At 34.8% G+C, this 25,140-nt stretch overlaps 1 protein-coding gene across 1 annotated transcript; it reads left to right on the top strand.

Moving 5' to 3' along the window:
* LOC148947871 (uncharacterized) lies at positions 1-23,768 on the top strand. Its single transcript, XM_089095518.1, has 5 exons — positions 1-143; positions 11,203-11,347; positions 13,223-13,393; positions 21,904-22,852; positions 23,021-23,768. Exons 2-5 carry the CDS (start codon positions 11,305-11,307, stop codon positions 23,601-23,603), a joined length of 1,746 nt encoding a protein of 581 aa, XP_088951644.1. The 5' UTR covers positions 1-143; positions 11,203-11,304; the 3' UTR covers positions 23,604-23,768.
* The last annotated feature ends 1,372 nt before the right edge of the window (positions 23,769-25,140 follow it).

Here is a 25,140-nt window from a genome sequence, read left to right as displayed (position 1 = left end):
TCAGCATCTAGCCTTCATTTAAAAACATCAACAGATTCAGCAGTAACTGTTTAATTGGATAGTTTGTTCCATTTATTGACAATGCATGTTGTGAAGAATTGAGTACAGACTCTAGAAATTGTGGACTGCTTGGCAAATTTCAGGTGATTACCTCTATTTATTGAATTGGTACCAACAGTAGAGAATAGTGCTGGAAGAATATTAGCCCTCAATAACTTAAAGGCTAAATGGCATCCCCTTTATTTCTCCTGTAAACAAATGTAGGGAGATTTGGCTTTGATAGTCTTACAGGGTAGGAAAGCTCTTGCATACCAGATATCACTTTAGTAGCACATCTCTGCACATCTTTAAGAACTTTTATATCTTTTTTAAAATTTGGAGAGGCAAGAAACATTCCAACTTCAAGCTTAGGACACACAAGTGCCTTTTAAAAAAGACTGATGACTTTAGGGGAATTAGAGGAAATAATATGCTTAATCAGTCCTAATGTTGAACTAGCCCCAGCAGCAGATCTCTTAGCATGAGTGCTGAGTTTTAATTCATTGTCAATAGTGACACCAAGATCTTGCTCATTATTTACAGAGGAGAGTGGGTGGCCTAAGAAAAAATTAGAGCTGCAACGATTTAGTTTGCTAAAGAGAATAATATGGCACTTGGCAACATTCATTCAAACCAAAAGTCTTTAAGTTAGGCCTTCCAGATTAGAAAAAGTTTTTTTTTTTTTGACAAAAACTGTTGAATCATTGGTGCCTTTACCCTATATTTTCCATTTTTTTTGGCAAGATTTTTAGTTAGGACTGTGCAAACCTAAAAAGCTCAAAACACTTTCCACTGGAGCAGTAGATCTGTTTCTTTAGGTTTCAAATTTGACAAGGTGTCATAACACAAAAACTGTCTAATGTCAGTACCCTTTGTATTGGAAAAGGTGGGAGATAGGTACTTTAGAACATCTTTTTTTGGGGTGGGGGGGAGTCTATTTGGTGTTCACTCTACTCTTGTAAGTTTTATTTACCTGACTCAACGAATTTCCAGATATACACAAGCCCCTCATGTAGAATTCACCAACTGTGCCTAATCTGGAACAAAAATTATCATTTAAATGTATCTTGTAAAAATGATTAATAGGCTCCTAAACTTATCTTATCTACCTTAATTTGCACTTTGAAGAAAATAAGGTTTATACTAGATCTGTAGTACTCTCTGGTGAAGATGGTGAATTTCAGTCTGTTGGAGGCCAGTTGCATGCTCTTAAGAAACCTCTGCTGGAGAGATGCAATTTAAGCTCACTAGGTGACAGCAACCAAAGGTAGGTCTGGTCCATGACAACCATTCTCCAGAGGTTTAAAGCTGATACCATTGCACTAAAGCAAATTTGGATAGAGCATGCAAGATGGTTGGGTATGACAAGTGGCATTAACCACCAAGCAAGAGAATTATACAGTTGATATTAGTGGGTAATTGGATTTGACAGACAATCCAACTCATATTTCCATTCCTTGTCAATCCTGGATTTAAAGGATGCAAGTGTGAGTACAATTGCCATTCAGCTTGAAGGCTGCTCTATTTCTCGGCAATTTGCTTAGAGAAGAAATGATGTCATGTGTGTGTATTTACATCATGTTTTGACAGTTTATTTGAGTTGCTTCTTGAATGTTGCGTAAAGAGGGGTTTATTTGGTTGTGAGGAGTTTATCATACTTGTAGACTAGCTTCATATCACCACAGCAGTGTCTGCAAAAAAGTGTTGGCAGCTGCTTGCTGCCTTTGGCTGTGGAATTCTAGATGTTTGTCTATCAGCACTCTAAATCTCTTTTATTGGGACTTGTCTTAAGCACTGATTTTGGCAGTGAATTGGGATCACACATGTTGTACTGGGGACAAGGGATGGTACTACTAAAGTAAAGGCGAGTGTATTTCTGTATGGTATGTGAAACTCAAGTTTCCAATCATGTACTTATGTTTGAATTTTAAGAAGGTCACACTGTAGGTTTTGGTGAAATATAGGTCCAAACAAGTATGGAGTTCACAGCATTGAAAGTGGATTTTTTTCCATTCCATTCCCCACATTATTGATATAGCCTGTTTTAGGAGTATGGTAGGATCCATAAAAATTTCTTAGGGACTGCACTTACAAATCACATTGTATGGAGAAGAACTTGCAGCTGTTGACCTTGAAAATTTAGACCTGCTAATTGTGACCAGTAAGAAAGTTCATGATCCAATTACCCATGACAGTGTGGGTAGCTGCCGCTGTAAGCTTCAATCTGAGGTAGCTGTATGGCACCTTGTTAAATGCCTTAGCAGGTCTAATAAAATCAAGCCCACAAATATTCCTTTATCCAAGTGATCAGCTACAGTGCTGCATGTCTTAAGGACACTAGTCTTAGTAAGTTTTCTTGGCTGAAAGCTGTGCTTGTATTGGGGCAACTATATTATTAATGAGGGGTTCTGTCAGAATTTCAGCATTCATAATCTGCTTAAGGGTTTTAGTCAACACTAAGGTCAGACTGAGGGTCTGTAGGTTTCTTTTTTGGTATGGTCACTGTTAGAGTCAAATGTTAGTGTGGTCAAATGTTAGAGTGGAATGGGTATATGGTTACTCATTCCAGTATATGGTTACCTTTCTCAAGTCAAGCATCAGTTTGAATATATTTCACAGTGGAAGGGTAATTTTTTTGATGATCTCCTTCAGTGGTCTTGAATGTGAGTTCTCAATACCAGCAGACTTGTTGACATCTTGTGCTTCAGGTCATTTTTGGATGACTGGGGGGGGGAGAGGTGAAAAGGTGACAGTGATTTAAGGATGTTTTAGGGGAGGCTACTAGGAATAGGACCCTCTTACTCACTGGTAAAAACCATTGAAATGTAATGTTATGTTTTAGGATTGATCAAGTCAAAAAAAGTATTCAATTATCTTGTTTGCTTTTCTAGAAACAGTAAATTCTGATGAAAGTTTTTTTTTACTTCTTTCTCATAATGTTTACCTTGAGATTAACCTAGGGATGTCTACTTGTGGTTGTCTGTTTACTAGCTGTGAATCTAGTCTACTAGAAGGTAGGTTCACCATAAGAAACCTAAAAATTTAAAGGAAATCTTCCTGGCTATACAATGTCATTGGTTGTTGTTGCTGTAGGAGCTCCAAGGTCACAAGTTCTGAGTCTATCACCTGTGACAGTACATATGACAGTGTATGTTATTATACTTTATATTGCTAGTACATGAGTGTATTAACAATATAAAGTGTAAAGAGAATTTTTTATTGATTTTTTTTTTTACATAAATAGCAAGATTCAATGTTGAAATAAAAAAAAATCAGATAAATAATTTACTTTACTGGAAATCAAATCATAGACTGCTGCAAAATTAGTAACACCTTTTCTAATATACACTTTCTGACAAGAGTGGTTCCTAAGAATAGTGGTCCTGAACTCTAACTTTGTCATATATACTTTTAAAGGTTTACATTTTACAAATAAGAATTCTTTGATAATTTTTGCAGGATAGAAATAGTTTTTTCATATTCTTTCTTAAAATAATAAGCATTTGTTGGCAACAAAGAGCATCAAAATTGCCTTTGCTTTTTTTCAAAACACAGTAAGCACCATTTGATAGATTTATTTGTAACATAAAAGTTTCAAGCACTATTTGATATATTTATTCGTAAAATAAAATTTTCATGTTTCCATAAAGGAGAGTTTTAATTAGCAAGAAGGCAGGAATATTTATGTTTTCTTCTTTATTAGTATTCATGATCTTCAAGAGATAGTTATCTTGTAATGTTCTATTATGATGTTGAGTTGTTTAGCTTCTCTAGTTACAAAGTAAGTTGCAACAATGCTCTTTGCATAGTTTTAAAGAATACATATTCTTTATTCTGTTGGCCTGTTTTGATATTAAGCACTTTCTAAATTTCGTAGAAGATTGTTTTATTGAGGGATAACTGCTTTTGCAAGACTCATTTTGCAAAACAAAATACCAACTTTAGTTTTATGTGATTCAATTAAAAAATACATTTTTTTCAAATCACAAGGACATCAATGATTTTTCTTAATTTCATATTATATTACAGAAAACTGATTGTCATTGCTTCTATAGTCAGAAAACTGACTATACAATGTCATTGGTTGTTGTTACTGTAGGAGCTCCAAGGTCACAAGTTCTGAGTCTATCACCTGTGACAGTACATATGACAGTGTATGTTATTATACTTTATATTGCTAGTACATGAGTGTATTAACAATATAAAGTGTAAAGAGAATTTTTTATTGATTTTTTTTTTTACATAAATAGCAAGATTCAATGTTGAAATAAAAAAAAATCAGATAAATAATTTACTTTACTGGAAATCAAATCATAGACTGCTGCAAAATTAGTAACACCTTTTCTAATATACACTTTCTGACAAGAGTGGTTCCTAAGAATATTGGTCCTGAACTCAAACTTTGTCATGTATACTTTTAAAGGTTTATGTTTTACAAATAAGAATTCTTTGATAATTTTTGCAGGATAGAAATAGTTTTTTCATATTTATTCTTAAAATAATAAGCATTTGTTGGCAAAAAAGAGCATCAAAATTGCTTGCTTTTTTCAAAAGACAGTAAGCACCATTTGATAGATTTATTTGTAACATAAAATTTTCATGTTTCCATAAAGGAGAGTTTTAATTAGCACAAGAAGGCAGGAATATTTATGTTTTCTTCTTTATTAGTATTCATGATCTTCAAGAGATAGTTATCTTGTAATGTTCTATTATGATGTTGAGTTGTTTAGCTTCTCTAGTTACAAAGTAAGTTGCAACAATGCTCTTTGCATAGTTTTAAAGAATACATATTCTTTATTCTATTGGCCTGTTTTGATATTAAGCACTTTCTAAATTTCGTAGAAGATTGTTTTATTGAGGGATAACTGCTTTTGCAAGACTCATTTTGCAAAACAAAATACCAACTTTAGTTTTATGTGATTCAATTAAAAAATACATTTTTTTCAAATCACAAGGACATCAATGATTTTTCTTAATTTCATATTATATTACAGAAAACTGATTGTTGAGAAATTTGGAAACATTTTTCAAGCTGTTCACCTCCCTGCCCCCATCTGTACAGAGTGTTTTTACTGACTGTCTGCTATGGTTGTTATTGGACTCATACTTCTAGAAATTCTTGGGGGTTTTCTTACTGTCATTAGCTAGCTTGGACTCTATCTCTATCTTGGACTCTTAAGCTTCCATGAAGGTGCCCAGTTAAGTTTCTTAGTGTGTTTTGAGCTTCTGCTCTTTCCCTCCTTTATTGTACTTTTCTAGTACTTTCCTATTTCATTCCTGGCATATTTGGGTCATGAAAGGGAGAGACATAGACAGACATAGACATAGGTTTATTAAGATCGAACAGCGTAGCCACGGCTAATTTATGTCGTCTTTACAACAATATGAAAAAAAATAATACAAATAACACTATAAGAACACTAACACGCGAATACAAATAACACTAAGTCTTGTTGTATGCTTCTACAAAAAAGGGGACAAACGTGTTTTTGTAGCGGTTGGTCCTGCAGACCGGGGTTGTAGCTTCGACTGGGATCTGGTTCTGTGGTTAACAGGAGCATCGGGTGGGAGGATCAGTCTGTGATGGGGCGAAGATAGCAGTAACTTGCTGAGGGACATGATCATTGATAATCGTCTGTCACTGAGAGATTCAAGGTTCAGTTCTTGCAAGAGTTTGTTGTAGTCGTCGCTTCTGTTACCAACGATTATGTTAACAGCTCGTTTCTGCAAAGATTCAAGGTCATCGCAAGGGTAGTGGGAGCTCTGGACAAAAGGTCCCCAGACAGCGATGGCGTATTCAAGTAGAGGTCTCACATACGTAATATAGGCATTTTTTAGGCTTTGAGTGTTGCAGCCAAACCTGCGCATCAGGACTAGGGTCTGAAGTGATGCATTGCCAGCCTTAATAACCTTCTCCACGTGTTCGGTGAATGTGCAGTCCATCGATAATGTGACTCCGAGGATTTTCGCAGATGGAACAACAGGTAAAGGGACTTGCGGGAATTCCAGATCACGTTTTGAGGGGCAAAACCTGAGGATCATTGATTTATCTGCATTCAGTGTCAGCTTGTAACGTTCACAGTCCTCAGAGAAGGACGCCAGAAGGGTCTCGCTGAACTGACGTTCGATTAAACCTCCTCTCACGAGGTATTTGAGGACAAATGATAAATCGTCGACGAATTTGAGTCGCTCTTCGAAATTCTGAAGGAGGAAGTTGATGAGGGAGATAAATATGAAACCAGCAAGTCTTGTACACTGAGGGGCTCCACAGGTAAGTTTAGACCAGTATGAGATCAAGTCACCTTCAAACAATGGAAATACACACTGCATTCTGTCCTGAAGGAAGCTCATCACTAATGCAAGAGACCGCTTCTGTGCGCCCATTGCTTGCATATTTTTTGCTGCCGTAAGATGACAAATCAGGTCCAATGCCTTCCTGAAATCGGCGAGAGCTAGGTCAATGAAGGTACTGCCCTTGTCAAGCCACTTAAAGATAATGTCAACTAGGCGCACAAGGTATATCGAGGTATTGCATCCTTTGAGACCGCCATACTGGTAACGGTCTATGTTTTCCCGCGTTTTCTTGAGCAATTCACACAGGATGAATGACTCGGTGACTTTTGCAAAGGTAGATGTGATTGATATCGGTCGTAACTCGTTGCAAGATTTGGGTGTTTTAGTCTTCGGTATAACACGCACAAATGCGCGGTTCCAGCACGACGGGAAAGTTGACTGGGCGAAACATTCTCTGATGATGTGTCCAAGTGGCGTGGCCAGGAAAAGAGAGAACTCTCGTATTAACCTTATAGGCAGCTCTTCAGGAAAAGAGCTACTGGATGGACTCAAGTTGTTCAGCTCTTTGAAAACTTGATACTCAACTATTTCGATTTCACCTTCATCAGGGCATATTGACAGTAGATTCTCTATTTCAGTGTTAGTTGGGGCAGGAAAGGATGTACAAATGTCAGTAAAGTAATTGTTGACGTCATTTGCACTCACGAGTGACCCATCATCGTTCAGAATGCGGATACTGAATGATACTGTTTTTCCAGCAATCTGCCTTACTAGACGGTGCCATTTACGGGGATCCTTTTTTATTGCAGGGTCCGAAAGGGATTTTCCGAAGGACTTTCTTGCCTCGCGACAAAGGCTAACGATTTTGTTTCTTAATAATCGTAACGACGTTGTGTCACCACTTGACTGCCTTACAGTGTTTTCTTCGCGAATCAGCTGTTTTATTTTTGGAGTGATCCAGGGCTTGTCAGATTTGCTCACAACAAATTGCTTTTCCGGGAAAACTTCTAAGTATTTGTCATAGAGTGGGGACTGAAATATTTCTGCTTTCCTGTTGACATCGCTTTCGTTGTATACTTTGCTGAAGCAGTAAGTACCGACCCATATTCCGTACGTATTAATAGCAGACTTTGTGATAGGTCTCCGGAGTACTTTTATTTTCTTAAGCTTCCTGATTTCACTTTTTTCCCTTCATCAGCAGAGTGTGATGGTCCGATTTGCCCAATGGCCCGTTCGAAGACATGTCTTTGTAATATGGAGCAAGGTTTGTAAGAATAAGGTCAAGGGTTTTCCCGGTCACATGGGTGGGTATCTTGACCACTTGTGACATTCCCAGCGTATTAGCAAGCCATTGTTTCTTTGTTTGGTTGAAGTCACCAGCTAATATGAAGCCCGGGCGGCTATACCGCTGACGTAATGTGTCTAACGTAGACTGAAGGTAGGATACCAACAGCCGTCTGTTCTTGGCGCTTTCAGGATAGTTGACACTTGCGATAATGATGCAAGAGACATCTCGTGGTAAATGTTTTGGCTTGCATAATGCCCAGATCGCTTCATGGTTAGGGTCATTGAAGTTATCTAAATATTTGCAGGGGATATCATCGCGTACATACAGGGCAACACCTCCGCCAATCCTGTCTCTTTTAGTGTTCAAGAAAACCTTGTAACCAGCCATCCTTCCACTTGTTTCGTTGAGCTGCCCTGTTTCAGTAATTGCGGTGATGTGGATGCTATTGTGACCTAGAATGACATCTAACTCATCTACTTTATTCGGTAGTGAGTGGACGTTGCTCAGAAGGAAGTTTGGAAGTTGGTGTTTACAAGAGAGAACCTGCGGCGATAATACTGGAGGACAATCAGACCCGAAATCATTGGTAGGAGCATTGTTGTCAGGAATCAGCCGGGGCGGTAGGCTCACGTGCAGGATTGAGACTAAACAATTCTCACGCTTAGGCTTTTGGCTGGCCAATCGTCCGTAGGTGACTAACACGTCAATCTTAAATTTCTTTCTGCCACCTCTGCACCCTCTTCTTGTTCGCTTGCGAACGAAGGGAACTTCATCTATATTTTTATAAATTCTCAGTGTGACGAGTGTGGCTATGACAGATGGCGCCAAAACAGCAAAAGAAATGAAAGTACCTTTTTTGCATTGATCAATCCAGTTTTCAGCAGCAGCCTCAGTCACAAAGAATAGCACTATTAATACAGTTTTGATTAATACCACTTTCATCGCAAAGGGAGGAGTATTTCAAGGCACTGAACAAGTTAAACTAGGATAGAATGACTTGCAGCCTCAATGGCGCGAGAGCCATCTATCGAGTTTTTGGCTTTGGCATGAGTTTCACTGACATTTGATTTTTCTGAAGGGTAAGTAGCTCACCATTTGGGCTAGCTCATGGTGGGTGAGCTCACCATTTATGTTAGCTCAAGTTTGCTCAACTGATCTTTGCCCTATGGGAACACTAAATCCAGTAGATTCAGTCTCTGCAAAACTGTGTATCTAGTTGATTGATTGAGGATCTGGTAGAGCTTCAGATTGTGAAAACACTGTATGAATAGAACCGCATTTGTACTTCTGTTTGTAGGATCAGGTCAGTAAGGATATTTCTTTTTCCGTATGAGGTAGATGAGCTTCCATAGATGCAGCCTACTACAGTTATCACTTCATTATAATCCTCACACAGGTCAAACCACACAGATTCAACAAATTGTGAGTTACCAGGGCAGTATGATGACTGTGTTCTGTAACTTCTCTTAAATAGTGCTAATATACCATGCTTGCATTCCAGGGACTGTTGGGTTAAATACAAAAACATAGCCCAGGATCTTAACATTGGAATCTTTGAGCCTGTTACTTCTAGATTTTGAACAGCCTAAGCCAGAAAGAGCATATTATAGTTCTTAGAATAAATCATAGATTTTAACTCATTTAATTCATGAGCAAGCTTATAAGTTTAGAGTTATTGCCAAAAAAATTTGGACTTGCTTGTTTTGATGCTGCTCACTCTGTTCATTGGTCCTGTTTGCTGAACTGTGTCTTCATCTGTCCCATATAAAGTGGTGGCTGGTGCTTTTGAGTTGACAGTGTTGTAGGTTGTTTTGTTTTCCAGTGACTTGTCACGAATCCTTGATGATAGTTTTTGCTAGAGATAGCATTAATGTCTTCAATAATACTAATATTTTCGCTGTTTATAGAGTTGACACGTTAAGCTCTGCCTCTGCAGCGGGGTTAGAGGAGCGAAAACTCACCTACTTTCTGTTTTTTACACCATACAACAGTTAAAGATTTCAAAATTGTCAGTTAGATGTGATCTGAATAGTTTTAGATAGTCAGACTTGGCTGGGGTAGTTAGCATTTGCTGAAAAGACAGTAGGAAATTCACAAAATCAGTATGAATTGATTCAGTCAGGAAAAATATCAAGAATCATAAATATGAGAAAGTAGAGGGGCTCTAAGTCTCTCTTTGACTCTCCACAATTAGTCATATTTCCCTTGATAACTCTGTATAGATTGGTGGTGGCCAAAAATCGGGATGAAACTCCTTTGATCAGAAAGTAGTATGGGCTGGTTATTCCATTAACCTCTTACAGTACTTCAGTTATTTTCTTAGAATAGCCATTTCGCTTAAAAGGTCAATTTTCATTTAAAAGAATAATTAAAAGGTCAGAAAAATATTCCCCAGGGCTATAGATGGTTGGTTGCCAAAAATAGGGATGGAAGTCCTTTGATCAGAAAGTTAAAAGCTTCTGTGCACTTTTTAAGTGCTCAAAAGTAAATGAAGGTTATTCAGCTTCCTTCTCATGTTGATGTTATATGCTGGTTATTCTATTAACCTCCTGCAGTATTTCAGGTATTGGCTTAGAATAACCATTTCAATTGGAATAATCAAAAGGTCAGACAAATATATCCCAAAGGGGGATATGACACTCACAGTCCCTAGGAAAATGGTTTCAAAAGTTACAACTGTTTTTTTGTTTTTTTTTTCACAGATACATTATAGCTGTAAAGATGGAGATGTAAAATACTGCTAAGACTAGATTTTTTTTTATGGTGTAATATTAAGATACAAGTTTGGTTCCTTTGTTCTCAATCATACCCCCCCCCCCCACTAGATACCATACTTTAAAAATTTTCAGCTGGAGAGAAGACCCAATATGTCATTTTTTAAACAGGAACTCTGTAAAGGTCAAGCAAAGCAGGCGAAATCCGAACCTGGTGCAACAATGAGCTGTGTTGTAGTTTGATGAAAAATTTAGCCTAGTCCTCCTTTCCCTCTTTTTAACGTAAATTAGGCGTGTTGTATGTTGTTTTGTTTGAAGTGGTACCAGAGTAAATGGGCTCCGATCTGGCCGTCTTAACGTCATGACCCACTATCAATCAGATAGGTAAGCATGTTTTTTCCTTGTCGTCAGGTGTAATTTGTCATTGTACAATTAGATATACAATGATCCAAGTTTGTTTATCACCGTTTTTCCTTACATCTTTTCTTAATTGTATCTGAGGTTTCAAGAGTTGTTCCTTCTATACCTTTCCAATTCATTTTTGTTTTTTGGATGAACCTCTTTTTTTTAAAGATTTGTACCTTTGTATTTGATAGATTTAGGTGCATATCAACAAATACACTGTGTATTAAACGTGTTTTGTAATTTAATTATGTTTGTTACTATAATATAATTAAAACTGAATGTTTCTGCAAATGAGGCCAAAAATCTCTGACAATAAAATTTAGTTTTCTTGAATCCAGAGGTATTCTTGCTCTTGGTGATAAATGGTATCTAATGTATTTTCAATTACAACTGTTTTCATTTGAAACGTTGTAAACGATTTTAAAAGCTTTGCCAACAAGTAAAGATTTCTTGCTTTTAAAGGTAGCTGTCCCAATTGTCTCTAAGCATGTGAAGAATTGGTCAAACAGGAAGAGTAAATTCAATCAAGAAAGCTAGCTTGGAATTCGATTTGATTGTTGAAAAATGGACCAAACTAACCTTTATGAGCATATAGGTGTTAAGGAAGGTAATTGATTCTTGACAATTATAATCAGAAGCTCCTATATATCCTGTTTTAGCATGTAAAATAGAGCAAGGAATGTAGAATACGTTTTTCAGCAGTTGGTATTAGTGTGACTATTGTTTTTTCTGTGCAAGTTGGTTTTTTCCTTTTGTATGTTTAAAGAGGGGATAGGTGTTTGTTAGTGACAAGTGTTAGCATGTATGTGATAGAAAATGCGGAAACGTCAGAAGCAGGTCAAAATTCATTTGGCGAATGTTTGGCTTGAAAGTTATGTGGATGACTTGAGACGGAATCGAGCATGGAGGGAGAGAGTAGATGTGAAATGGATGAGTAAAATTGAGTTTTAAATTTGAAAATTTTGATTTAAATTCTATAATGTAAATGTTATAATGTGATTTTAATTTTTTTTTGTAGTATACCTTGTCTTCGTCAATTATGTTTGGCTACCCAAATCCAAAAATCAAAAAATAAAAGATGTTTTTAAATTAGTGTAGGTGACTTTAAAGTTTGAAATTAAGTGAAAAAGATTTTTATGTCACTGAGAGGAGAGGAGGTGGGATTTTAATTTATAAAAAAAAGAAAAAAAAGAGGGGATAGGGAAACTACCCACCATATTTTAGTGTCTGTTCATGATTATAAATAGTATAATGATTGGAGAGATAATTCCAATACTGATTAATCCTATCAGATCACGAGGGAGCTTGGATATCATCCCACTATTAACCCTTGCAACTAAAAATGCCATAAACATGGAATGTCCTGTATAATTTTTGAATTTTAGGGATTCAATTTTGATGTTAGTGAAGGTGGGTTGTGTTGAAATAATTTATTACATTGATTTTTGATAAAATTTCAATTCACATCTCACTTAATAGCTTATTTTTTCTGAGAGGAAGTTATCATTTATTGTTTTTGTCAAATATAGAAGGATAGACTCTTTCTCTGTACTTAACCGGATCCCATCAATAGTGAGTTGCTACAAGTGTACTGCTACAAGGCTCATGCATCTAGCACATGCCTCTGCTTAGCAATTCTCAGGATTTCTCCTAGTAATTGTTAGTTATTATAAGGAATATTTTTATTTTGGTAGTATGTATTCCTTCTGTAGTTTTTATATGGTACGTTTGCTTTTGAGTAATGTATGGAATTGGTCAATTCTGGAATAAAAGGGGGAAGGGCGTTTTGCTGATTGTAGTTATTAAGAACTTTCTCTTTCCAAGTTTATGGTTAGAATCCATGGCAAGATCTATTATGGGAATATTTGTAGCTTGCTTCTTTTAAATCTTTTTTCTTCCTTTTTTAGGGAGGGGGAAATCCTTTTTAAGAGAATGGATCATCATATTTTATGACATTGAAAATTAATGACACAAGTAGACCTGTTAGTTTATAAGTCATATTTGTCTATTAATGCATAATAGACGAAACTGTAGGCCCTTTTATCTTAAAGATCAGTTAGTTTCACCTGAAAGTATAGTATCTGATGTGACTCCATTCATTGTTACTGCGTAAGAAGTAGAAGATTGTTGAAATTATCTGGATGGACAAGGTTTTTATGCTTGTTATTATGACAAACGTTTGATAGTTAAATTTTGATTGTTATTTTTTTTTTAACTTTTTTAAGATAATTTAGTATTTTTTAAGATTTAAAGATATTTTAAGATTTTTTTAATAGGAGTTTTTTTTAAATAGTTTAATATTTGATTGTTATTTAATTTATTTTTAGTATCTTTGTTTTCTATAAATATTTTCTGATTTTAGCTTTTTTCATCATGTTAAAGTGCAATATGAAAGTTGTGTCAGATGCTAAAATATGGTAAAAGGATTGTGCTTGGTTTCTTGTATGGATTCTCATGTGAATTTACTTGTAATTTTTTCCAGAAAATGAAGACAGATTCCCCAGTGATAGCCAAAATCCTCTTGGATGGAAGGCTTCCATTTTATTGCCTAAACAAGAAGAAAGTATTTTTTCTATTTCTCCAGAGATTACTGATAAAATAAAGCCTGAATCTGAGCCTGTCAAACTTGAGTTCGATGCCAGCATTGGCCAAGGTATGTTTACAAATATCTAAAGATGTACTGTGTCCATGTGCGTATCCAAAATAGGATAATTATCCTTAGGCATTTCGAAAAAACTGAAAGATTCCTTGAACTTTCTTTCATGTTTGCTTTTACACTCCTCTCACATTTAGAAAGAAATATATACTGTAAATCCAGAATCGGGAGGATGGGACATAAGATCCTGTGTTCTAATTGTGTTCTAGAACAAAAAATCAGTATACCCATCAACCTCAGTCTTGCTTTCTCTCTCTTACAATAATTGAACGCTGGACAGTGGTGCCCGCAAGACAGTTTTTATGAAAACTGTTTCAAATCGTTTGGTTACTATGGGCTCTTTTCTAGTTTTTTAATACGGATCCAACCAGAATATTTTAGAAAATGAGTTTCCCTATGGTATTATGTCTACTTCTTATATTAGTAGAGACAAATTCGCTGCATAAGAAGTTTGAAATACCCATAGTTAAATAAAATCTAAATATGCAGTGTATTTTTTTGCAATCAAAGGGAGATAACCAATTAAAAAAAAATCTGATTTTAGTTGGTATGGCTGAGTCAATTCAATATTTTTGAAGGCACAAAAATCACAAAAAATTTTAGAATTATGTTTTTAATTGCAGATTATGCAACTTTAAGTTGTTTGAACTTCGCCTCTGCTGGGGATTTGAAATAATAGAGAACATTGACTGTTGTTGAGTCTTGACTTTTGCCTCATCAGGTGTGACCCTGTGTCATGAGGAGTCTTGCTTGAACATTATATGGAACAATTTCTGATTGTATAGGTCAAGGTTATTACTGGTACACACCCCAAATTCAGTCACCTTTTAGCGCTTGATATTGCGTAAATCTAGAATTTAAAATTTTGTCTGAATTTTGTGCATGAAAGTATTATTTTTTTTTTCTCTGAAACAATTCAGAGGAAAATTCTTTCAAAGGAAATATTGTTGGAGGAATCTCAGCTTGCAGCTGTCTCTTAGATAGTTTTGCTCTTGGTTTAAGATATGTTTCGGATTTTTTTTTTAAGTGCCTGTTCTTCGCCATGAACAATTCAGTAAAAAAAGTTAAAAAAAATCAACTGAAAAAAATTCCAATGAATTTACTGGAAAAAAATGTGCAAATGTGCATATATGCTCATATTTATTCCTTAAAATCTCAATTAATTTTTGATTTCTTAAAGTTATAAAAGTGAAAACATTAAAGAATTTTTTCAGTAAATTACAAATTACATTCTGTCTTTTAGAAAGCATGGGGTTTTGAACCCTACTCATATTAATTTCTGCTCGGTTTGAGTTTGACTTTGTTATTTATTTTATTTTCTGTTTTTAATTTTTTTTGGGGGGAGGGGTTAATTAATTTATTTATACTGATTTGTGGAAGTTGTTTGCTTGGTAGATTATTTTATTCAATTTTTGTTCATTTTTGGTTTAATTGAGTTCTTTACTTTTTTTTGAAAAACTTGTTTGTGGAAAAAGTTTCTTAAATTAATTTCTGTTCGTTTTATATTGACATAGTCTTTTTCAGGGAAAAAGGCTGAAATTCTTCTAAAGTTAAACAACCATCCCTTCCATAAAAATCTTAAATGGCTCCTGGGCATAACTTACAACCCTTGCCGCTAATCTCTGGGGTTTGTTTCAACACCAAAAGCCTTGTTATATGATATTTAGACTATTTTGAATAGAATGGCTATCCTAAAGTTTCTATTCGATTCGTTTCGGGACAATACGAAATGTGTGTGTGGGGGGAGGGGGGTAGCTGCCCTGCGATCACTTTGACTCTTATAAAGAGCACTAGAGTGTCTGATTACCAATCCAATGAGCACCCTCCAAAGTTTGTATGATCACGCCTTCAATGTTCCCAGGGCATAACTTACAACCCTTGCCCCGAGGGCTGGGGGATTTTTTATCCTCAAAAATATAATTTTCAGACCTTCTTATACGCTGAACAAAATGGCTATCTCAAAATTTTGATTGTAAGTGTTTGAGGAAATGATGGACATGGGGGGGCATTTTCCCTCTGATCACTTTAGACTAATGAAATAGGCACTAGTCCTCTCAATTTCCAATCGAATAAGCCCTTTTTGAAGCTTCTACCACAACGCTTTCTATAAAAACCTTATATGCCCCCAGAGCATAACTTACAACCCTTGCCCTGAGGGCTCTGAGGGGGCTATCATCCTCAAAGACATAATTTCCAAAACTTAACTGCGTTGAACAAAATGTATAACTCAAAATTTTGATTGCATGTGTTTGGGGAAGTGGCGTGAGAGGGGGGTTTGTTACCCTCCAATCACTTTCAACTATTAAAAAGAGCATTAGGTAATTCTATTTCCAATCAAATGAGCCCTTTTGGAAGTTTTTACGACAACACTTTCTATAAAAACCTCCTTTGCCCCCAGGGCATAACTTACAACCCTCGCACTGAGGGCTGTTGGGGGGTTGTCATCCTCAAAGACCTAATTTCCCAAACTTTCAACTATGTTGAACAAAATGGCTATCTAAAAATTTTGATTGGATGAGTTTGGGGAAAGGTGGATGTGAGAGGGGGGGGTAGTTGTCCTCCAATCACTTTCGACTATTATAAAGGGCACTAGCCCTTTGAATTTCCAATCGGATCTGCTCTTTTTCAAGTTTATACCAAAAAGCTTTCAATAAAAACCTTATATGCCCCCAGGGCGTAACTTATAACCCTTGCCCTGAGGGTTCTGAGGGGGGGGGTATCATCCTCAAAGACCTAATTTCCAGAACTTTCAAGTACATTGAACAAAATTGCTATCCCAAAATCTTGATTGGATGTGTTCGGGGAAATGGTGGGCGTGAGAGGGGAGTTAGTTGTTCTTCAATAACTTTTGACTATTAAAAAGGGCTCTAGCCCTTTCAATTACCAATCGACTGAGCCCTTTTTGAAGTTTCTACTACAACACTTTCTATAAAAACCTCATGCCCCCAGGGTATAACTTAAAAAGAGCACTAGCCCTTTGAGTTTCCAATCGAATGAGCCCTTTTTGAAGTTTCTACAACAAAGCTTTCTATAATAACCTTATATACCCCCAGGGCATAACTTATAACCCTTGCCCTGAGGGCTCTGAGGGGGGGGGGGTATCATCCTCAAAGACCTAATTTCCAGAACTTTCAACAACGTTGAACAAAATTGCTATCCCACAATTTTGATTGGATGTGTTTGGGGAAATGGTGGGCGTGAGAGGGGAGTTAGTTGTTCTTCAATCAGTTTCGACTATTAAAAAGGGCTCTAGCCCTTTCAATTTCCAATTGAATAAGCCCTGTTTGAAGTTTCTACTACAACACTTTCTATAAAAACCTCATATGCCCCCAGGGTATAACTTAAAAAGAGCTCTAGCCGTTTGAGTTTCCAATCGAATGAGCCCTTTTTGAAGTTTCTACGACAAAGCTTTCTATAAAAACAATATATACCCCCAGGGCATAACTTATAACCCTTGCCCTGAGGGCTCTGAGGGGGGGGGGGGTATCATCCTCAAAGACCTAATTTCCAGAACTTTCAGCAACGTTGAACAAAATTGCTATCCCACAATTTTGATTGGATGTGTTTGGGGAAATGGTGGGCGTGAGAGGGGGGTTAGTTGTTCTTCAATCACTTTCAACTATTAAAAGGGGCTCTAGCCCTTTCAATTTCCAATTGAATTAGCCCTGTTTGAAGTTTCTACGACAACTCTTTCTATTAAAACCTCATGCCCCCAGGGTATAACTTAAAAAGAGCACTATCCCTTTGAATTTCCAATCGAATGAGCCCTCTTTCAAGTTTCTACGACAAAGCTTTCAATTAAAACATTATATGCCCCCAGGGCATAACTTGAAACTCTTACCCTGAGGGCTGTAGGGGGAGTGTGATCCTCAAAAACATAATTTCTATGTGGAAATCAACAACGTTGAACAAAATGGCTATCTCAAAATTTTGATTGGATGTGGTTGGAGAAATGGTGGGCGTGGAAGGGTTGTTAGTTGCATTTCAATCACTTTCGACTGTTAAAACGGGCACTAGCCGTTCCAATTTCCAATTGAATGAGCCGTTTTCGAAGTTTCTACGACAGCTCCTTCGATACGAAGTGCCCTGGTCTGGAAAAAAAAAATAATACATTGTGCCAACATCGTTCTTTACTTAGCTATTGTGCTGCCTATGATAAGCGATAATTTGAATTAATTGATATGATTGTTGATAGTTTTTACTTGTCAATGCAGATCTTTTTGGTGCTTATTGACAGTTTAAGAACTTTTTTTTATGAAATTAGTCTTGAAGAAATCTTGAATCTTATAAGAAATCAGTGATCATGTTGACACAGACATATTGGGAATGGCATCTTTTTTTTTGCACTTATTTTTTAGCCAAACCGGATGAGCCAACGGTTTTAAGCTCAGGTATCTTGAGTCTACTGCCTTTTCTTATCAGAGAGCTTGAATTTTGGGTCTATTAATAGATATCTTTATTATGACTTAAAAAAATCAAGGTAATTTTTTTTTCTGAAACCTTGTGAAAACAAGTCTCAAAATACTAAGTTATTTTTAAATATCTGTATTGACTTTAAAATTTCTAGCATCACCTGAAAGAAACTATTAATAACAAAGTTTTTGTTTGACTCTTAAAAAGGGTCAACAAGGACTCAGAAGATCCAAGTAATTAATTATCGTTACAAGCTTCACATTTCAAATTAAAAAATCATATGTTCTTTTCCGGTAAATTTGTTATATGAAAGTGGAATTAAATGTCAAATGTATTGCTGGTAAACAAACATTAAAGGTAATATTTATTTCGACTTTTTTTTAGTGTGGACACAAGTGTCGTTGTTGATAGACAATAAACTTCCTAAGCAAGGAAATGAAATGCCTAGCATCCCTGGTGTCCCTACTCATGTCTAAAATAAGAAGTAACAATTCAGCCTAGAAATACTGGGCGAGACGCGAACTCCAAGTGACGCATGACTTGCTCCAGAAACGGTGAACAAAAGTCGAATGTTGTGTTAAAAATCCTCCGACAAGATGACGTCAAAAGAATTCAGGAGATACCTTTAGAGTGTCAAAAATATGAAAGAAGTTTCACTTCTCTTTCTAACCTACTTATTCCCCAGATAACGTATAACGGGGAAAAACATTTTGAATGTTGTGTATGAGAACAAATTTGGTTCTTGGTTTTGACAAATGAGACATATTATGAAATACTATTTTGTTTTCTCCGAGTTCGGGATAGGTCTATCCTGTCTCTTTTGTCAAACAATTCAATGAGATTTAGAATAGTTTTGGTGTGTAGTTTTATGTATATATATATATATATATATATATATATATATATATATATATATATATATATATATATATATATATCGTTGGAAGAACCTTTGTTTCTTTCAATTGTTTAGGTGTTGGGCAAAACTTCTTTTCTTCCAACGAATTATAAAGTCCAGGTTTTTGATTTTCAAAGGTATGAAAGGCATTGACGACCGTCTTTGTTCCTTTGAATTGTTCCGGTGGTGGGACAAAAACTTCTTCTTTTGCCTTGGCTTGTCTTTTGTCATTATGAAAGACGTATCGCCGAACCTTCTGTTCCTTATAATTGTTCAGGTGTTGGGACAAAAACTTCTTTTTCTTCCATTAATTTATCAAGTCATTATTTTTTTATTTTCATAAGTATGGTAGGTGTTAATGACCTTATACATGTCAAATCCAAAACCCAATCATCACCGCTACTATTTTCAATTTGTTTGGTTCGTTATACCTTGGCTTATCTTCCGTCATTATGAAATGCATATCGCCGTACCTTTGTTTTTTTAACAAAGGTATGGGACACGTTGCAGGCTTCTATGTATAGATTCTCACTATCACTTGTCTTCTAAACGCAGAAAATTTCAGCCTTTCCTTGTTGTCATGACGTCCAAATGGACCTTAAGTTAGAAGTGTTGCCTTTGTAAAATTACATTCTTTTTTGGACCTTTAACTTTTCCCTCGGCGTGTCTTTTGTCATTATGAAAGAAATATCGCCGAACCTTTTTTTTTGTTCATTTGTTCAGTTGGCGGGACAAAAACTTCGGTACTTCTGCGTTATACCCACTCTTTTATATACTGCTAGTTTGGTTAATGCTAATGAAATAAAATAAAATAGGATGAATATAGAATAGTTTAGAAACAAATTTGGGCTATATATTGGCGCATTAAGAGGAGGGGGGCAAAGCATAGCATATATTAAATACGTAACCTAACCTAGTCACCTTCCCCCCCCCCCACAAAAAAAACAACACTTTAAATATCGTATACGCAATTAAAACCACGCTAATATCTGCAACAGTGTGTTGGATCATCCCGTAAAACGGGTTTGTTCAAAGCGTCTTGAGTTTGAGATATAAAAAGAGAGCGTATAACGAAGAAGTACCAAAATTTCTTTTTCTTCCAACGATTTATCTAGTCCAGGTTTTTGATTTTCAAAGGTATGGAAGGCATTGACGACCACCTTTGTTTCTTTTAATTGTTCAGGTGGTGGGACACACACACACACACACATATATATATATATATATATATATATATATATATATATATATATATATATATATATATATATATATATATATATATATATATATATATATATATATATATATATATATATATATACATATATATACATATATATATACATATATATATATATATATATATATATATATATATATATATATATATATATATATATATATATATATATATATATATATATATATATATATATATATATATATATATATATATATATATATATATATATATATATATTATATTTGAGCTCAGAACCACGTTTTTTAAGTATGCAAAGTTCTTGTTGCGGCTCCCGCCGTAGACAATCAAATTCGCACCTTCTTAAAAATTTTAAAATTGCGGACCCGACGGCAGCTATAATTGAACAAATTAAACGGTACAATGAGAAAGTTTCTTCCCACCCTTGTTACCGTTTGCTATGGCAATGAATCGCTGTCCATTTAATTTTGTTCGCCCTAGTGCCTCGTCCCTTCTTTTTTCTTTTGTTTATACTCCGTCTGTGTTTGCCTTTTGTTCTAGACTGGCTATAAATAAACAAAGACTTAATAAAAAACGGGGAAAGCCTTTCATGCCTCAAATCTAGGGGACTTTATAATCTTATCGTCGGTTGCTTGTTTAATGAAATCAGCTGTATTTGCGTTAGCATTGTAATTGTTGCAATTTAAATTGAATGATGATATAGTCTATTTTCGTAAGAGTCCAATTTATGTGCCGCTGGGTATTCTCAGTCATGGTGTAAATTTTTGTCTGATAATATATTGCGTATATTACTAATAATTTAACTATTTATTAATTATCCATTCTTTTAAGCATTTTGTTTTATGTATTTGAAGTAAAAAATCCGTGATTGAATAATTTCCATGTTTCTGATATTTATGCCTATTTAAATTTACCATTTGTTGAGAGTGATCTGAATTCAAAACCAGCGGACGAAAGTGTCGTTTAATTGTTTTACCGTCTTTTGTCATATTTAGACTAGTTGATATGATTATCTACTGTATATTTTTAATTCACCAATGATTATTTGGTTTAATGTTTTACCAATTGCGGCTTGATGCAACGATGCTCATATTGCTAATGTTTGTTCAGTACTTGGGAGTTTAAAAGTAAAATATGTTACGTACCTACAGTGCAGTGTATAATTGAGTTATTTGTTTTATATATATATATATATATATATATATATATATATATATATATATATATATATATATATATATATATATATATATATATATATATATATATATATATATATTAACGAATATTTAAGCCTAGTATTTAACATCTTTGCATGAAATAGTTTGAGGTTCAATTTACTAATGATTGGAATTATTATAATGGAATATGCTAGTATGTAAATTAGTTGATTTAAAAATTAAAATATTGACTAGCTCGTATTTAGAATTTTGTTAATAAAGATTTTTTTGCGCCATTTTAAAATTTTAAGTGCAAATTTAATAGAAATGAGACGAAATCAAAGGTGTCTTTTTGTACACCAAGGAAAATATCAGGAATCCCACTTTTATTTTTTGTTATCAGGCTTAATACAGCGGAGTTTACGAAACTAACATTTCCTAAGCCAACTGCCTCTTTTCTGAAAAAAGGGCCGTATTTTAGGGTTTGTACTGATAGATACATGTTTCTTGTGAGCAAAAAATAAATAAATAAAAGCACTTTAGACATTTTTTTTTGTGTAATCTCATTAAAATGAGCCTTGAAATTCCTTAAGTTTTAAAAATAGTTTTAGCGACTTAAAAAAAAACTGATATCAGTAAAGAAAAAACTATAAAAAAAGTGTCAGATTAGCTGTTATGTATTAATTACTTGAGGCAAAGTCATGCAAATGTCTGCAAGCTGAATTTTTAATCTGCTGTTGCAGATCAATTTTTAAATATATTGTTAATGAACAAACATAAAAAGCAATAATTTAGTTTGACTTTTTTTTAGACATCTCTGTCTCATCGTTGTTAGAGAATGATCTACCCAACAGTGTGAAAGGAATACCTAGTATGCCTGGTTTAATGAATATATGTCTAAAACAAGAAACAGATTTTCAACATGGGGTATCAGATCGCATCCAAGTGATGCATGATATGTCTGAATACCAAAGAACTCATTCTGGAGAAAAGCATTTTGAGTGTGAAACGTGTGGAAAAAAATTCAGTAATAGTTCTAATCTATCGAGACACCAATCACTTCACACTGAAGAGAAACCTTACAAGTGCGATATTTGCATGGAAAAGTTCAACCAAAGTTCTGATCTGTATGAACACCAAAGAATTCATACAGGGGACAAACCTTTCAAGTATGAAATATGTTTGAAAAGGTTCAACCATAGTTCTTATTTAACAATACATCGAAGGATTCACACTGGGGAAAAACCTTTCAAGTGCCAAGTATGTGAAAAAAGCTTTGCCTCTAACTCTCAGTTGTCTCGGCATCAAAGAATTCGTTCAGGAGAAAACCCTTACATGTGTGATATATGTATGAAACAGTTCCGTCAATGTTTTTACTTAACAATTCATCGAAGAATTCACACTGGGGAGAAGCCTTTCAAGTGCCAACTATGTGAAAAAAGCTTTGCCTCTAACTCTCAGTTGTCTCGGCATCAAAGAATTCATTCAGGAGAAAAACCTTACATGTGTGATATATGTATGAAACACTTCCGTCAAAGTTTTTACTTAACAATTCATCGAAGAATTCACACTGGTGAGAAACCTTTCAAGTGTCAAGTATGTGAAAAATGCTTCATTTCTAGCCCGGAATTATCTAAGCATCAAAGAATTCATTCAGGGAAAAAACCTTACATGTGTGATATTTGTATGAAAAAGTTCCATCAAAGTTCTTATTTAACAATGCATCGAAGAATTCACACTCAGGAGAAACCTTTCAAGTGACAAGTACGTGAAAAATCCTTCATTTCTAGCCCTGAATTATCTAAGCATCAAAGAATTCATTCAGGGGAAAAACCTTACATGTGTGATATTTGTATGAAAAAGTTCCGTCAAAGTTCTTATTTAACAATACATCGAAGAATTCACACTCAAGAGAAACCTTTCAAGTTTCAAGTATGTGAAAAAAGCTTTGCCTCTAGCTCTCAGTTATCTGGGCATCAAAGAATTCATTCAGGAGAAAAACCGTACATGTGTGATATATGTATGAAACAGTTCCGTCAAAGTTCTTATCTAAAAATTCATCGAAGGATTCACACTGGTGAGAAACCTTTTAAGTGTCAAGTATGTGAAAAATGCTTCATTTCTAGCTGTGAACTATCTAAGCATCAAAGAATTCATTCAGGGGGAAAACCTTACATGTGTGACATATGTATGAAAAAGTTCCGTCAAAGTTCTTATTTAACAATGCATCGAAGAATTCACAGTCAGGAGAAACCTTTCAGGTGTCAAGTATGTGAAAAAAGCTTAGCCTCCAACTCTCAGTTATCTGGGCATAAAAGAATTCATTCAGAAGAAAAACCTTACATGTGTGATATTTGTATGAAACAGTTCTGTCAAAGTTCTTATTTAACAATTCATCAAAGGATTCACACTGGGGAGAAACCTTTCAAGTGTCAAGTATGTAAAAAAGGCTTTGCCTCTAACTCCCAGTTGTCTCGGCATCAAAGAATTCATTCAGGAGAAAACCCTTAAATGTGTTATATATGTATGAAACAGTTCCGTCAAAGTTTTTACTTAACAATCCATCAAAGAATTCACACTGGGGAGAAACCTTTCAAGTGTCAAGTATGTGAAAAATGCTTCATTTCTAGCCCTGAATTATCTGAGTTCAAAGAATTCATTCAGGGGAAAAACCTTACCATGTTTGATATTTGTATGAAAAAGTTCCATACATCAAAGAATTCGCACTCAGGAGAAACCTTTCAAGTGTCAAGTATATGAAAAAAGCTTTCCCTCTAACTCTCAGTTATCCGGGCATCAAAGAATTCATTCAGGAGAAAACCCTTAAATGTGGGATATATGTATGAAACAGTTCTGTCAAAGTTTTACTTAACAATTCATTGAAGAATTCCACTGGGGAGAAACCTTTCAAGTGTCAAGTATGTGAAAAATGCTTCATTTCTAGCCCTGAATTATCTAAGTATCAAAGAATTCATTCAGGGGAAAAACATTACGTGTGTGTTATTTGTATGAAAAAGTTCCGTCAAAGTTCTTATTTAACAATTCATCGAAGAATTCACACTCTGGAGAAACCTTTTAAGTGTCAAGTATGTGAAAAAAACTTTGCCTCTAACTCTTATTTATCTGGGCATCAAAGAATTCATTCAGGAGAAAAACCTTACATGTGTGATATTTGTATGAAAAAGTTAGTCAAAGTTCTTATTTACCAATTCATCAAAGGATTCACATTGGGAAGAAACATATTGAGTTCCAATTATATGAAAAAAGCTTCACTTTTAGCTCTAAATTATCTGTAAATCAAAGAATTCATTCAGGGAACAAATTTTACAAGTGCGATATACAAGCATGTACCGTATGAAAAAGTTCCGGGAAAAGTATAATTTATCTGTACACTGAAATATTGTGTGAGTAAATAGTTATTCGAAAGCCCAGGCTTCCATAAAGCTTATTTAATAGGAGATAATTATCTACTAGATGACTAACCCAAGTGAATCCACCAGTAAGATTCTGTTAAGTTAATCATACTCATTATCATCAGCAATGTAAATAACAATATCCTTCCTATTGTCAAAAGAGTTCTATTTTGTTGTGTTCAGAAAATGTTGGACGTCTCTAATCAATGCAAATTTTATAATAAAATGTTTTAGAATAGAATAAGGCTTTATTTTTTAAACTTTTCACAAGTGATAAATCGCTGAATGTTAGTTCGTGTCACAAAAAAGTAAACAACAACGATGGCAAGCACATCAATGAAATTAGGATCAGTGACACCAAAACATTAAGAAACATAAACAGACAAAATATAGACAAATAAAAATTAAACAATTAAGAAAAATATTAAAGTAGCTAAATTAATGTCATATAAAACAGGTCATACATTAAAGGTAAAAATTTAGTCATAAAATGGCATATAATATAATAAGTAAAAAAAAAAAAAAAAAACAAGAGTGTCAAAAGAGTATAAAAAATAATTCATTAAGAGGTATTGGAGGTGTTAAGTATTTGAGTGAAGGTTGTTATAAAGCTGTCTAAATATCTTTTTGTTTTA

Source organism: Artemia sp. Qi Xiang Cuo, chromosome 10, assembly GCF_049724085.1.
Source record: "Artemia sp. Qi Xiang Cuo chromosome 10, ASM4972408v1, whole genome shotgun sequence".
NCBI classification, from domain to species: domain Eukaryota; kingdom Metazoa; phylum Arthropoda; class Branchiopoda; order Anostraca; family Artemiidae; genus Artemia; species Artemia sp. Qi Xiang Cuo.
This window is presented reverse-complemented; position numbering and strand designations above follow the sequence as displayed.

Coding starts and splice junctions, on each gene's coding strand:
- LOC148947871 (XM_089095518.1), top strand. CDS start 11,305: ATGGACCAAACTAACCTTTATGAGCATATAGGTGTTAAGGAAG. Junction 11,348..13,222: donor GCATATAGGTGTTAAGGAAG/GTAATTGATTCT, acceptor AATTTTTTCCAG/AAAATGAAGACAGATTCCCC. Junction 13,394..21,903: donor CGATGCCAGCATTGGCCAAG/GTATGTTTACAA, acceptor ACTTTTTTTTAG/ACATCTCTGTCTCATCGTTG.